Source organism: Diceros bicornis, chromosome 4 (genome assembly GCF_020826845.1).
Source record: "Diceros bicornis minor isolate mBicDic1 chromosome 4, mDicBic1.mat.cur, whole genome shotgun sequence".
NCBI classification, from domain to species: Eukaryota; Metazoa; Chordata; class Mammalia; order Perissodactyla; family Rhinocerotidae; genus Diceros; species Diceros bicornis.
In genome coordinates this window covers 2028949-2044281 of record NC_080743.1, presented here as the reverse complement: position 1 = coordinate 2044281, position 15333 = coordinate 2028949, and the positions used below count along the sequence as shown (strand labels likewise).

Sequence of the window (15333 nt, the reverse complement as noted above, 5' to 3'; positions counted from 1 at the left end):
TAAGAGTAACTGGCACTAAGCAAATGCCAAGTAAGTGTTTGCTGTTCTTAATATAATGAGAGGTAAGCACAGGGCACTGTGTAAGCACAGGGATGGGTTTTCAGAAGGAGGAGGTGCTTGAACTAAGGATGAAGAATTGCCCAATCAGATGGATAAGTAGGTGGATAGAGCTTTGTAGGTCACGAAAATGGCATATACATAATTAGAAAGGTATCAAGACAAGAGAAGGAAACCGGCAAACAGAGAAAGATACTTTTTTAGCACTTGTTGATGATTATGGCTGGAAGAGAGAGTAAGAGAGAAAGTTGTAATTGAAACGGGCTGGACTGAGCTATCACAGGGCAGATACTTGTTCTATTTATCATTGCGCTCTCAGTTCCCACCATATAGTTTGACACATTTACTGAGTCATATACTTCAATTTTCTTCTCAGAGCTATAGGCAGCCATTGGAGTATTTTAAGGAGATGAATGATGTGTCCATATTTGCGTTTTACAAAAACTTCCCTAATGCTATGTGGAAGATAGACTTGGGAGATAAGAGAAGAGGGAGAAAGATGGATTGGGAAGTTCTTATAGTAATCCCAGTAAGGAATGGTAAGGGTGTAAACTAAAGCCGTCGCATTGGGAATAGAGAAAGAATAGATTGGAACAGATTAGGGGATAGTCTGGATTGGATTTATGGTATGAATACTGACAGGAGAGAAAGGCTATGGGATGACTCTTAGATTTTTGGCCTGAGTGACTATAAGAATAGTAGTACCATTTATTTAATCAGTAAGTAAAGAAGGTATTTTGGAAATGTTGAAATTGACATACCTGTGAGACATCCAGATGGAACCATCTAGTAAAATATAACAACCTGGAGCTTTAGAGAGAGGCAGGGGCTGAAGATGTAGGGCATGTGTCTGTGCTAACTGAAGGCAGAGAAACGCATGAGGCTGTGTAGCTTATGACGGATGAAAAGGGTTCTTGACAGAATCTTCGGGAACTCTGGTATTTAAGAAGGGCAGCTGAGGAGTAAAGGAGACAGGAAAGGTGTGGTTAAATAATAGGAAAATCAGGATAAAGTTGAAGATGCAGCAGGAAATTTTCAAGGAAAATTCAGTGAAAAATCAAGTGAAAAAGTAATCACTATGTTTAAATATACAGAGACGTCAAGTAGAATATTGACAAAAAAGTATCTTGGATTTGGCAATCACTAGATTATCACTGACAACTACTTAAGAGAGGTTCATAGTGGGGGATGGTGGACCAGAAATGAATTTACACTGTAAAAGGAAGAATGTAAACTCTTACAGACATCACTCCAAAGATTCTACCTTAAGTTACTTTATGCAAGATGTGTGTCAAATTACTTTTATCATAGTAAGGGACCTAATTAAATGGCTAGAGTTTAAAGACTACATCTACCACGTATGGATCTTATGATGTTGGTCAAGCTCTTTAGCCTCATTTGAAAAAATGTTGTTATTATTAATAACATATACCTCATAATAGATAAACGTCAAGTCTTGGGCACATCTTCTAATTCAATACAAAGCTCTAACACATAGGCCTTTTTTTTTACCCTGTTTCATAGCATATTATTCACTGTGAAATTCTAAGTTTTTTGTCCTTTTTAAAATAAGAATTCAATATGCATATTTCATTACTTTTTAAAAAATATTTTGCTTAGAATAGCATTTTTTCACCAACTGTCCTTTTCATTTAGCAAGTAAAAAAATTACACTTTTTTCTTTAAGCTTTCCTATGTTAAATGCTGACCTGACAATTTCTCTGTTACAGAACTTCGCCAGGGTTAAAATGCAGGTAACCATGTCCCTGTCTTCCTTGGTGGGCACGTCTCAGAATTTTAATGAAGAATTCTTAAGACGTTCTCTGAAGACTATATTGACATATGCTGAAGAAGATCTAGAATTGAGGGAAACAACATTTCCTGATCAGGTCAGAAATGCTACTTTCTAGATCATTAATTGAAATCAGATTATGCGTAGGCACGTTCCAAATTCTTAAATCAAACTTTGGTTTTTACAGGAGAAACCTGTATTTTTCTTTCAATCCACATTCCATATGCTATGGATAGGCCTGACTCTTTCTGTTTCAGTAAGCCACCCTTTCTTCTTGGAATGGTTAATATCTTTGGTGTTTAATTCTGTGAATTTGTAACAAATAGAACAGTAGACTTAGGCAATAGACAAACAAAAAGCTTTGTGATGAAACATTATTCCCACTTACTAATGAAGCAGGAATTTGCCTTTAAAGTTTCTACAAATCCTTTTTGGGAAAATCAGAAACATAGGAGAAAATTTCCTTTTGCGTTTTTTTTTCTTATGTCCCCTTTATTCCTATATTTTATTTCTACTTACAGTTCTACTTGTTTCCAGGTGAGAGAAGTGAAAAAAACAGTCTGCTGAGAAACTTGTATAAAGTTTACTACCCTTCACCCACCCACCATACCCCAGCATACCCACACTCTTTAGAACTATATCAATATCATATTGTTTCTGAAATCTTCAGATGCTTATCTGAAGTATCTTCCCAACTAATTTAGCAATTGTGAATGAATGATGATTAAAGAATGTTTTTCGTATAATTCTCTGCTGCAGGTCCAAGATTTGGTTTTCAATCTCCATATGATCCTTTCTGATACTGTTAAAATGAAGGAACACCAGGAGGATCCTGAAATGTTGATTGATCTAATGTACAGGTAGCATTTGTTTGATTCACTTATACCTTATGTAATGGGCTTAAATTAGTAAGACACACAGAAAACATTGGATTAAAAAATAAACATACAAAAATTGTCATTTTCTAATGGTAGGTTGAAAAGTCAAAATACACATTTTCTGGGCTGCTTTTTCAGATCCCCTGTGTCACTTCTTTTAAGAACTATACATTAGTATATTTATTGATTATCAAAGACAAGAGGATTTTAAAAAATAATCATAACACATATTTAACATGTTGGTGTCCTTGGCCCTAGACTTCCTTCGAAGGCCCAAGACCCATATTTTAAATGTAAAAATCAGTCCTTTAAGGAGAAAATACAGTACGTTGTTGTTTTACTATAACATTGTTTTCCTGATTTTAAATATGGTTATGCCCATAGGATAATATTTCTAGGAGCACATTTTGAGAAATTTGTAATTCCTATTGTATCTTGAAAGAGGTAAGTAAAACTTGAGACTTTTTCTTTGTCATATGACCCTCTCTTTTCACAGTTTTGGAGTTTTTTAAAGGTACAAATAAAACAAATATTTTCTTTAAAATAAAGATGATGCTATGAAACTGTCTTTTATAAATCTTCTTTTTTTCCTTGACCATAAAACTTCCTTGTAATCCCATAATGAATACATAAATTCCCATAGTTTTTCCCTTACTGATTACTTTCTTAGTGGCCAGATTTTAATATGGCATGTCTTTTTTTAGTCCCCCCAAAAAACAAATATTACCCATTCCATGGGTCTACAGTTATTTCTCTAAGCATACTTGAAGACGTTGTCATTACACTCAAAAACTTGTCTTAATAGGTTGTGTTCGGTAACAGAAACTTTACTAGGTAAACACTGAACAAGCAATCTAATCTCTCTTCCAGCTTGGGAAGCAAATACTAATTGAGAATTTCTGTTCTAATTAGAATTGCCAAGGGCTACCAGACCTCTCCAGATCTACGGTTGACCTGGCTGCAGAACATGGCTGGCAAACACTCAGAACGCAGCAACCATGCTGAAGCTGCGCAGTGCCTGGTCCACTCAGCAGCACTTGTTGCTGAGTATTTGAGCATGCTGGAGGACCGGAAATATCTCCCTGTGGGGTGTGTAACGTTTCAGGTAGGACTCTCCCAGAGGTACATTAAATCAGGGTATGTCCTTTTCTGGTTTTAACTTTTCTCGCTGGTGTTTAGATTCATTCATCTTGTAAGGAAAGCATAAAGACCGAAGGCGATGCCTTGAAAGATAAATTAACATTTCACTATCACTGTCATTGATACATTTTTAAAGAGTACTTCTTGCTAATTATCTTTCCACATTTTCTTACCTCTGAATTATCAGAGCTATGTATATTTATTCTCTTTGCCTATACTGCTATGGACTTCATAGCATTTATGAAATACACTCAAAATACTGAGAATTAAAATTCAGTAGAAACTCTTTAATTGACTTTCACTTAACACACCCAGTAAAGCAACCTTCTCGGTTCCCTGTGTAAACTGTGCTAATGCTGTGACTCAGAGAGGATAGTTCACTCTTTGGGGGGCTACACACCCCTGAGCCGCTAGTTGAATTCTTTGCTTACCAACGGTCAGTTACGCTTTGCTTTTCTTCAAAACCTCTTAATGCTAGGTTTAGGAAATTACAGAATTTAATTAAATATTATATCCTCTGATGAAATCTGAATGCAAAAGGAAAGTGAGTTATTGTTTCTCTGAAAAGTAAGTTGAATGTTTTGCAGACTTGATAAAAGTCAGTCTCCAAAACAATTGCTGTTGAATTAGTTTTGGATCAGACAAATACAAAAGATTGAGGGGAAAGCTCCTAGAATCCAGGATAATTTGATAGTTTTTTAAGTTCAAGTTTTTATTCGATTTTAAAGAAACCAAAACTGGAAATCTTTTTTTTTTTTTTTTGTGAGGAGTATCAGCCCTGAGCTAACGTCCATGCCAATCCTCTTTTTGCTGAGGAAGACCAGCTCTGAGCTAACATCTATTGCCAATCCTCCTTTTTTTCCCCCAAAGCCCCAGTAGATAGTTGCATATCATAGTTGCACATCCTTCTAGTTGCTGTATGTGGGACGCCGCCTCAGCATGGCCGGAGAAGCAGTGCGTCGGCGCACGCCTGGGATCCGAACCCGGGCCGCCAGTAGCGGAGCGCGAGCATTTAACTGCTAAGCCATGGGGCCGTCACCTAAAACTGGAAATCTTAAATGAAGGTGCATTATGAGTATTCAGTCAAGAGATTACATGAACTCTGATCTGGAGACCCTTACACAAAGAAAACGCCTTAGACCTACTTCAAAAAATTGACATATGAGTGTATATCTACTGTAAATGTTTAGGTTAAAATAAAATATTTAAGGTATGTATATATCATTTCTTTTTAGGAAATAATGGCTGATCCCAATCTCATTGGGTAAGAGGGCTTTTATTATACCTGAGTTTTTTCATTAACTTGATCTATGTTAAGCAAGCCAAGAGACCATTTTTGTACCTTAATTTTTCTCGTATGGAGTTTTGATAAGATCAATTAAATTAAAAATAAAGACTGTTTACGTCTTCTTAGATGTCCTCTCTCATATCACTGCTTCCCTTAGCTCATGATTTTTCTTAATTTTTTCTCTCACAACTTTTTATTAATGGAAAAGGTATCTAGCAGTGGTGTTACCTTTTTACTGTCGTCTTCAAATTACAGAAAGTTTTTGAGATTTGTCTTTGATCTTTGCATTGACTACTCCCCTCTTTTTTTTTAACCTAAGCTGATAGTTATATTTCATCTTCAACTACTTCTTCATATACATCTTTCATGATAAGAAATTAATTCCATTTCACAAACCTTTTCAATTTTCTCCCCCTAGAATGTTTCATCTAATGTTTTAGAGGAATCTGCAGTCTCAGATGACGTGGTCTCTCCAGATGAAGAAGGTATCTGCTCTGGAAAGTACTTTACTGAGTCAGGACTTGTGGGATTACTGGAACAAGCAGCTGCTTCTTTCTCTATGGTAGATGACTCTTGTTCATTCTCTTTCCACAGTTACAAACCTCTGAATTATCAGTGGCATGTGTATTTATTCTCTCTGTGCCCCTTCTTTTCTTTTATGATAGTTTTCCATAAGTACCTTAAGAACCATCTAGGAACAGATTTTCTTTCTAGGTTCATCATTGCTTAGTCTTTTTTATCTTAATAATCTGTTACTTGCTCAATTCATTTTCATTTGCTTGTTTATAAACTAACACTTAATCTACAGCAGATATTTTTTGGTATACAAAACTTTTACCAACAAACATTTTCTAAAACCTTAAAATTAAAAAACGGAACATAACAAAAAGCCTCTGGATGATTTAAGTTCCCGTTTGGGTAGACTAACATGGCTCTAGATATAGAGCTTGTCTGTTGGATGAAAGGGAGAATCTTCTTTTGAGTGTTGTTGGGCATTGGCCTGGCCCTCAGGAAAGTCGTGGCCGCTCATCCTGTTGGTTGCATAGTGAGCCCTGTTGGGTGGGTGTTAGTGGCCTGGAGCTTACTTATCAGGAGCTTTATGAACTACATCCTAGATCCCTTGCCTGACCTACCCTCCCATGCTATAACTCCAGTCCTATCCCTCCCCATCTGTATGTGAAGATTTGCAGCAGTTGTGTAGATCCGTGAGAGGATATCTATTGGAGAAGGGAAAGATAGCTAGCTGAATCCCTGCTTACTTTCTTGAACCGTGGTGATAGGCTCACCTACTTTCTGTGACTTTTCTGCTGAGTGTTTAGTGTCCTAGCACCAAAATTTAGGACAGTGAAGTTCATGCTAGGGTAAGAGGGAACCTTGAGGTAATACACCTTGCTGCCCTCCTTCCACATTGTACTACTGTTGGGAAATGGTCATTTCTTTTGGCCTTAATCCTGCCCTGCAATATATTGGTTAAGGGCTTAGATTTAGAAGGCATACAGTCGGAATTCAAATCCTGGCTCTGCCACTTTAGTAGTTAAATCACTTCAGGCACAAATTATTCAACCTATCAGTGCCTCCCCTTTCTTATGCATTAAATGCATCTAATAATAGTAGAAATGTTGTCAGGATTAATATATGTGATGTGCCTTGCTCCAAGTAAGTACTAGTGTGTGTGCCACTGTCATCCTCTTCGTCATTATTGGTGCTTAGAACCAGCTCATTTAAATATAATAATTCTGAGACTCTAAGTTAAAATTTCTTGTCTTTGAGGACCTTTGACTGTCCTGATTCCTCTCCTGGATCCCTGCTCCTTGAGTTTCAGTTTAATTGATCTGAACTAGCAGAGGAAAAGGTTTTTTGCTATTAATAGAATATTTTAATAAATATATATGCTGTGTTTGTGTGTGTGTGTGTGTAATTTTAAATCACAGTAGTGAATTTAGATTGGGGTACAATGGCTTGTATTACAGAACTTCTTTTACAATAGCATGATTATGAATTTCATTCTTTTTCAGTTAATCTCTTTAATCTTAAAATAATTACTGGGACATTTTAGTTACACTAAATATGTTTCACTATTACAGCTACATGATTGCTTAAATATATTCCTGTGAACTGACTAGAAAATATAAGAACCGTATGTTTGTTTCCTTGGGAAGATATGTTTCCTGATTTGTGAGGGATTGGGAACTCAGTGGCTTTCTCTCGTCCCTCACTGCAGCCACCAATCCATCATTAGGACAAGAGAATGAAATAGCAGCACACACACATTTTGTTCCTCGTTCTGATTATAACCAGAGCAACCCTTGGCCAACCACTGGCCACCTAGCCTCTAGTGGAATATTAATCTGGTGGCTCAGAAATTTCTCTTGTTTTGTTCAAGATCAGTGATTTTTTCATTGATTTTCAATAAGATTTCCTGTGCCATTGTAATATTTTGGGAAAGTAAATGACGTTAGTTTCCCAGGAGGCCGCAGGTTATCTGATATCTGCATTATCTGTGACCAGTGTAATAATTGGATTTCTTTTATGCCTCTGCTCAGAATTAGTCTCTATAAAGATTTAATGCATATGTAAGTACACATACATACACACATTTACTTTAGTGAAGTAATTACTTTGTAGATAGATGCAGAATGTCTGATTCAAATTATATAGAAATATAAATAGGCATATATGTATGTGTGTGTATGTTAAATGCTCACACACACCTACATACATATTTATCTGTCCACCTGGAGGAGACATATATTGTGCCAAATTCTTTTATTAAGCCTTAATAAAATTAAAAATTAGTAGTGTTTGTTTTTATGTCCTATCAGAATAGCTTTATTGGTATTAGTAGAAGTATTGTGAATTCATAAATTGTAATTATTTACTTTCTTATTGATGTAAAAGAAAAAAATATAACGTTATTCTTACAGGCTGGCATGTATGAAGCAGTTAACGAGGTTTACAAAGTACTTATCCCTATTCATGAAGCTAATCGGGATGCAAAGAAACTATCCACGATTCATGGTAAACTTCAAGAAGCATTCAGCAAAATTGTTCATCAGGTAATGATTGCGATTTCTACCTTCAGTATAAACAGAGAAAACTGTCTAAAAGCATTAGTGTTGCTTTGTATTGATGTCAAACTAAATCCCATGAAATGACCATTTTAATCAGCTTACAAATGAACACTGCCAAAATGATGGTTTATGGCCAAAGCAAGACCCGTTAACAAACAATGAATTTACCTAAGGTAGATTATGATCATCATAAACTTTCCACATAGCTTTTCTTTTTTTTCTTTACTCTTTTTGAATTATTACTAGTTGCTAGATTTTTTTAAGTTGTGAGATATTTTCTATTTCACAATGTAGGTTATAATTATGAATCTGATTTTTAATTTGACTTCTATTCCTTTGCTGCCAAAAAAGTTTTTATATTTAGGTTAATTTTTTGTTAGATGATGTGAAAGTTTAATAAAATCCTAATATTTTTAATGATTTCAACTAAACTTCAGTTGTTTTCCTAGATGTTTCCAATCATCCTTTGATATATTTCTAATATGCAATTAATATTTAGTGAAAATGAAGAAAATGGTTGTCTTACGATTATTCAGTTATAATAGTATGATTTCAGTACTTGTTTGTAGTCATGCAATCCACATATTATCACCAAAATTAAAATCAAAATAAACTTGGTTTAAAAATGAAGTAGACTACCAGCAATTGATTTCCCTGAAACTAAATCCTTGGCTCCATTGGAAGACTCTGAAATATCCTGTTGAGCCTCCTCCTCTCCACTTTTATGTTCCCTTCCTGGGACTACGTGTACTGTTATCTGTTCCTGCTATCCTCTAAGAAGGAGGTGGGTTACTGATTATCCACTTTTGTCTTCAGTACTATTCCTGTTTTATTGTCTATCGGCTTGACCTCTTCTTTCTTGCCGTTTACTAAGCTGTTCTAGATGACTTGATATAATCTGAAAAACATTAACATTCTTAAAATAGGGCTGCTATACTGTTAAGCCAGAATTTTATTGTTGTCTACTAAAATACTGAAGTTGCAAAAGATTTATTAGGATTCATGATCATAAGTGGGTTTTTTAATAATCAGTTGTACATATACTGTCAAAGGAACCTCATCTCAGCTTCTAGAGCTGTAAATTGCAAAATATACATGTCAGGTCTGGAACATCTGGAGCCAGTAGTTTTCCAAGAAAAAATTTAATCCATTTATATCAAAGGCATTTGAGCCAAATTACAGTTTCTATCCCGGTTTACCCTGGGTAGTTCAGTGAAGTGCAGCTCACTTTAGCTAAAGATCTAATTTAGACACAGCAGCTGACTCTCTTTCCCCAAAATTTGTAGTTTCAGTTATTAAAGTTTCTAAAAGGTGAAATTTTAACTACTAGGTTTTGAACAAGCAATTTATAAATTTAGCATAGGTCTTAAGTGAAAAAATATGGTCTTTAAAATATCCTGGTGTCTTCTATTGTGGAGAAGAATTTATAGTATACGGTGCCTTACGCTACTGAACTTCCTTTGGCCTTTTTTTGTTCTTTTTAAACAGTTTTTTTTTTATGACTTGCCCTTTTTTACTTTTTATTATACAGAGTACTGGCTGGGAGGTAGGTAATGTTTTAGTTAGTTAAAGACACTAATAGATTGGTTTGATCAGATTTCTTATGCCAATGCTTTGCCCACATGTGCTAGCTGTGGGCATTCTGTTGCTGTCTGCTATCAACTGAATTCATTAACCAAAGAAATTTTGTTAAAATACTGTAAGTTACTTGAAGAAATTTATTATTAAGAGGTTGTAGGCAGTGCATGGAAATCCATATGTTACACTAATGAGATTCTTTGGTAAATGAGCCACTTTGTCGTCACTTTAGTTTGTTTTTATTCTTTGAAGCATTTTCTTTCATCAACATTTATACACAGATTTCTTTTTTTAACCATATTGTTTCACCTCATTTTACAGAGGTCGATTTATGTGTTATTGCTCAGAGGCGTAAATAGAAACTACTGTATTTCGTCTGATCTAAGACACCATCAATTGTAAGACATACCATTATTTTATATGCCTTTAAGAAAGGAAAAAACTCCTGTGTATTAAACCACAACATCCTATCAGTTGAAAGATGAATGCCAACTGCTGAGATCTTAAAATGTAGGCAAAAAATTCTGCATCTTAGAATTGATGAAATAACATGTTAATTTGATCTTGAGTCACTTCACCTTGAGTATAAGCACTACTGAGAAAAGAAATTCACTTTTTTCATTTAAATTTTGTTGGGAGGAGGGGTAAAGAGATTGAGAGAACTTGAAATTTACTTTGACCTCAGATTCTGACAGTGTTTGATAATTAGTATAATGAAGACTACACTTGCTTCTTGTTATGTAGTAGTTAGGCTTGTGATTGTTATTTATAAATCAGATCTTACCAGAAATATGCCAGGAAGAATTGATTGCCATTGTTTTAAATCTTTCTGTAAAGGAAAGAATTCTATAAAATGTTCCCTGATTTATTTTGGTGAGGTAAAGCGAGGTATTAATAAATCAGGCTTACCTTAAGCTAGGTGTATTTGTACATGGGCTGCTTTGCCTCTCACTCTGTAGTCAGCTGTATGTTGATTAAACAGCTTAGGCTTTCTCCGTGTGGTTTTCCATTGCAGTCCTTGTTTTGAGACCCAGATAGGAAACCTAAGGAATGTGTTACTGCTGTGCTTTCTTCCATTTATCGATTAGTTCCCACCTTTTGCTTTTCTTCAGACGAAACCAGTCCTCTTACATCTGCCTTAATCCTGCAGAGTGTGTGTGTGTGCTCTTATTAATACCTGGGATGGAATCCCTCATCTCTGGGGCTCAATTAAGGCACATATAAAGGGACTTGCCAAGGTTATCTATGAGGGATAAAGTTCCTTATGGATTTCCTAACATGAAATGAAATTAGCTGAAAAGGAGGCATAAAAGAAGATGTATTGAAACCTCTGAGCAGTTTATTACTAGTCTGCTTGATGCTAAATCGACCCCTGAAAGGTATAATTTTCACTGGTTATGACATTAATATCATTCTGTCATCATGTTTATTGCATGGTAAAAGTCGCACAGACTTTATTTTCTTGTTTATATTCTTGTCACTGCCTTTCACTGGACCTGTAGCTGTGTAGCTTCTAAAATTGTTGCACGTTTGTTTTTTGCTTTTCCCTTGTAAAACTGGAATGGATGCTTGCATTTTAAAAATATATTTGCTACCATTTGCTGCTTATTTGTTTTGAAATTTCCCTAATTAAATGCTTTCTGTTTTCTCTTCTCTCTGCCCTGGTTGCTGACCCTCCTCCCTACTTTTACTATTGTCTATTGTGGTAAGTTCCTACCTTGTGATAATTTTTCTTTTTGGGAAAAGAAAGTTTTTCTCTGGGAAAACTTCAGTAATTTCGTTTTTTCTAAAAGCGGTGTTTCCTAGCTAATTTCCTAATGTTCTCAAAGAACTCTCACTGGATTGAAATCCAGTAAGGATAATTTATACATTGTAGAAAGACTCTGAATTGGTAACTCGCTTCTTGCCTTATAGGAAAAGCCTTCTGGGTTTATATGTTAGCAATGTGTTTCGTTTTTCATTGTGCTCCTTGATTTGGTACAAATTATTTGAGTTGGCAAAGCTTTTTAGGGGTGTGTGTGGGTGTGTGTGTGCAACAGATAACTCTAAAACTTGATAATTAGCAGTTTGGTAAAGTATTTACCATGCAAAATAACAAATCGTGACCCCTGCATAGATTAGGGTGGCTGCTGTCTGCTCCGCCAGTCTCGGTACCTGAATGGCTGTTGAGTGTTCACCTTTATTTTCTCTTTTCCCAAGCCCATTTATTTTTCTTGAAATGATAGGAAATAAGTTGTGTCTTAATCATTTCTTTCTTATGATTGCATTTTTAATTATTTTTAGAAAAAAGAGAAATGTTGAATTTCTGTATGGACATTTTTATAACCATCTCGTTTTGTGTATGTATATTTCATTTTAAAAATATACATTTATCAAATAATGATCAATTTGTAATCAGAAGTAGATTAATTCATTAGATAATTAGTTAGACCATTGTAGGTATAAAACATCCATGAGTCTTTACCTCAGGAAGGTGAAGTCAGATATGAAGAAAGGTAAGGAAAACACAGTAAGGGGGAAGAATCTCTAAGAGGAGATATTTTCTGGTAATTGGTGACTCCTTGGTAATGGGTATAGACCCATGACTGAGCACCCAACAATGTCATACCACTGACTCTGTTCTGCCCATATGCAACTTTTGAGGAGAAAAAGAAAGATGTGGACAGCAAACATTGACTACGTGAGTGTTATTAGACGTGGTTTCTTTTTTCTGGACTGGGACATATAATGGTCAAAACTGAACTTCTGATAAGGAATGGGGTAGGATATATCTTAGAAGAATATTATTGGTAGGTAAACCACCAACGTGATTTTAATTCTGGAGTATACAGGAAGGAGATGCATGCATGCAAAAACAATTATAATGGAAGACAGTATTGTAATATAGAGGAAGACAAAACATAGGGAGGGAAGTACCAAGTAATTCTGAGAATTACTCAAAGAAATTTTTTAAAATTCTCAAGGAAAACATCAGAGAAGTGGAAGATGGTTCAGGGGTCATACTTATGTCCTGGTGTTTATATACCAGTATATAGAGTATGGAGATTGTATAGCTTAATTAAGAGCTTGGACTCAGGTGTCAAATATATTGGGATTTAACTCCCAGCTCCATCACGGTAGTCCACACGGTGTAACCTTGGGCAAGTTACTTTTCCTCAATTATAAAATGAGGGGGAAAATAAAGGTACCTAGCTCATAGTTGTGATAGGAATTGACATAATGCTTGTAAAGTGGATAGCCAGTGTCTAGCATATAGTAAGTACTCAAAAAATGTTGGAGGTTATTATTTTTGTTGTTACCATATTATTATTATCATCATCATTATTATTATCATTACTATTACTTGAAATCTTAACCCAGTTTTGTTACTAAAATCTTAGAGATGTTATGTTCCCAAGTTGAGATCTTTGACCAAATAAACTGATAAAAGTGTATGTGTTCTTTAAGAGGAATAGATCTAATAGAAGGGAAGGGAATTACAGCTGGGTGAAATACTGGTGTGCCTATATGGAAATCAGTTAACTTGAAGGAAACATAGTGGAAAACAATTGGGTGAGGATAAAGAAGTTACAGAAGTGCTGTCATTGTGGAAATTTTCAAGTAGCCCAGCAGAATGTTTCTTTCTAAATAAAGATAACAAAACTAGGAGAGATTTAAGATATATTTGTCATAGGAGATTTCAGTCCTTAGAGACGTGGATAGATGAGTAGATAGATTTCCTTGTCTGAGACATAGTTTCATCACCCATAAGATTGTGGAATCAATAGGAGGACTGCTAAGGAAGAATAAGTTGAAGTGTGGGAATGAGGGGAAATTCAAAAAGAGTTCATAACAGTAAAGGAAGGTAATGTTAGAAAAACATAGGCTAGATTATAGGAGAGTGGATTAAAAAATTTAACATTAGTACGAGAAATTAAATAAAGAGTTCCAAGTGGCTGCTTAATAACTAGTTCAGTTCTAAGCTGCATTAATGAAATTCAAGTCCGCATCCAGGGAGGCAGTGAGCCCACTGACCCCTTCCCTGATCAGATCACGTTAGCAGTGCTGTGTCTGTTTCTGGGATACCACCTTTACAAGGTGGCATTGAAAAAAACTAATAAAATGCAAACAGGATAGTAAGTACTGCCATATGAAGATGGTTGAGAACTGGAAAGTTTAGCTAAGGGAAACAAATCTTAATAGCTGTCTTCAAATATTTAAAAGGCCACAATATTGAAGATTTGGAATAGTGTTTTAAAATGGAAACCTCTGAGAGGAGTACAGCCAGAATAACAATATTTTAATATTTGTGGTTTTTAAAAGTAGGAATGTATATGTATATATGTGTATGACATTTTTGAAAAATAACAATCACAGATTATGAATTTTCCCAAATGCCTCTTTTATTTTCCATGCAGTGCCTTCGTTCCTTGATTTTGTCAAAATTTGCTATTATTATATTGTTCCATTGGCTTGTTTTAATCAGAATTTTGGTTGAATACTTTTAATCTAGCTAATAAGATTTCCTTTGCTAAGAGATCAGTTAATTTTTATGTCTGTTAAATTTTGAAATAACTTGTGAAAAAAAATTTAAATTATAAACCTCAAGTTTCTTTAGCTCCAAAGCCATTTTTCTTTAAAATTTGACTTCTTCTGGAAAAAATGTAGGGATAGTTTTACTCACTGTACTCTTTTTTTTTGTATTATAAAACTGGTAAATTAAGGATCAGAGTTTCCCATTTTGCTTTTATCTGTAACATTTGTGGCTTATTTTACATACTCTTTTGCCTTTCAGTAAGAACTCAATATAGGGAAAATAAATTATAAGACAGATTAGGCTTAAAGAGAATTCAGAGATACTTAAATACTTAGTGTGTCTGTGTATGTAGGAGCCACCACAAAATCTTTCTGAAACATTTTTGTATCTAAATTGTAAGAATTGCATAGAAAGCTTCCAAATATTTTATCTTGATTGAAGGAATTTGTTTTCATGTGCGCTGTGTAAGAGTTAAGTGCCCTTGGTGTACTTTACACTTGAAATGAATGTGTGGTTAACGTATGCAGTGGGTGGTTGGGGACTGTAGAATAACCAACTCGTCTCAATTTTTATTTTTTATCTTTCATTCTTACCTTTTTTTCCCTTTCTATTCCATTTTTAGTTATTCTTCCACGTATAAATATTTTTATCAGCAGAGGGATGTGGATTGTAAATTTTTTGCTTTAATGCTTCTGGGTGGTCTTGAGTTTTACTGATTGTCTGCTCTATGCCAGGTGCTATACTTGGCTCCTAACTTTCATGATCTTATTTAATATATGTAAAGAGATTATATAAAAGCTAATGCTAACTAAAAATGTTAGCATTGTTTTTGCATTTAACTTTATTTAGTATGCTCTAATTTCAGAGCAATTAAGACACAGTTCATGTTATACCAAGCATCTTTTCTTGCAATAAGGAATATAAGTTAATTTATCTCAATTGTATGGACTTAAACCATAGACCAATGTGAGGTAGTCACTTGGTACAAACCTTGAAAAACATACCATATGTGA

The 15333-nt window shown here is 34.9% G+C and overlaps 1 protein-coding gene across 6 annotated transcripts in view; it reads left to right on the top strand.

Moving 5' to 3' along the window:
• DOCK7 (dedicator of cytokinesis 7) overlaps positions 1–15333 on the top strand; it is a 185707-nt gene that overhangs the window by 156539 nt on the left and 13835 nt on the right. For 4 of the 6 annotated variants that reach the window (XM_058538191.1, XM_058538190.1, XM_058538189.1 and 1 more), the window contains 5 exons: positions 1788–1946; positions 2609–2709; positions 3640–3832; positions 5574–5717; positions 8080–8211. In XM_058538191.1, the coding sequence (XP_058394174.1) occupies positions 1788–1946; positions 2609–2709; positions 3640–3832; positions 5574–5717; positions 8080–8211 (729 nt within the window). Of the gene's footprint in view, positions 1–1787; positions 1947–2608; positions 2710–3639; positions 3833–5573; positions 5718–8079; positions 8212–15333 lie in introns of those variants that run through there. The other 2 variants (XM_058538193.1, XM_058538192.1) reach the window with 2 other exon arrangements.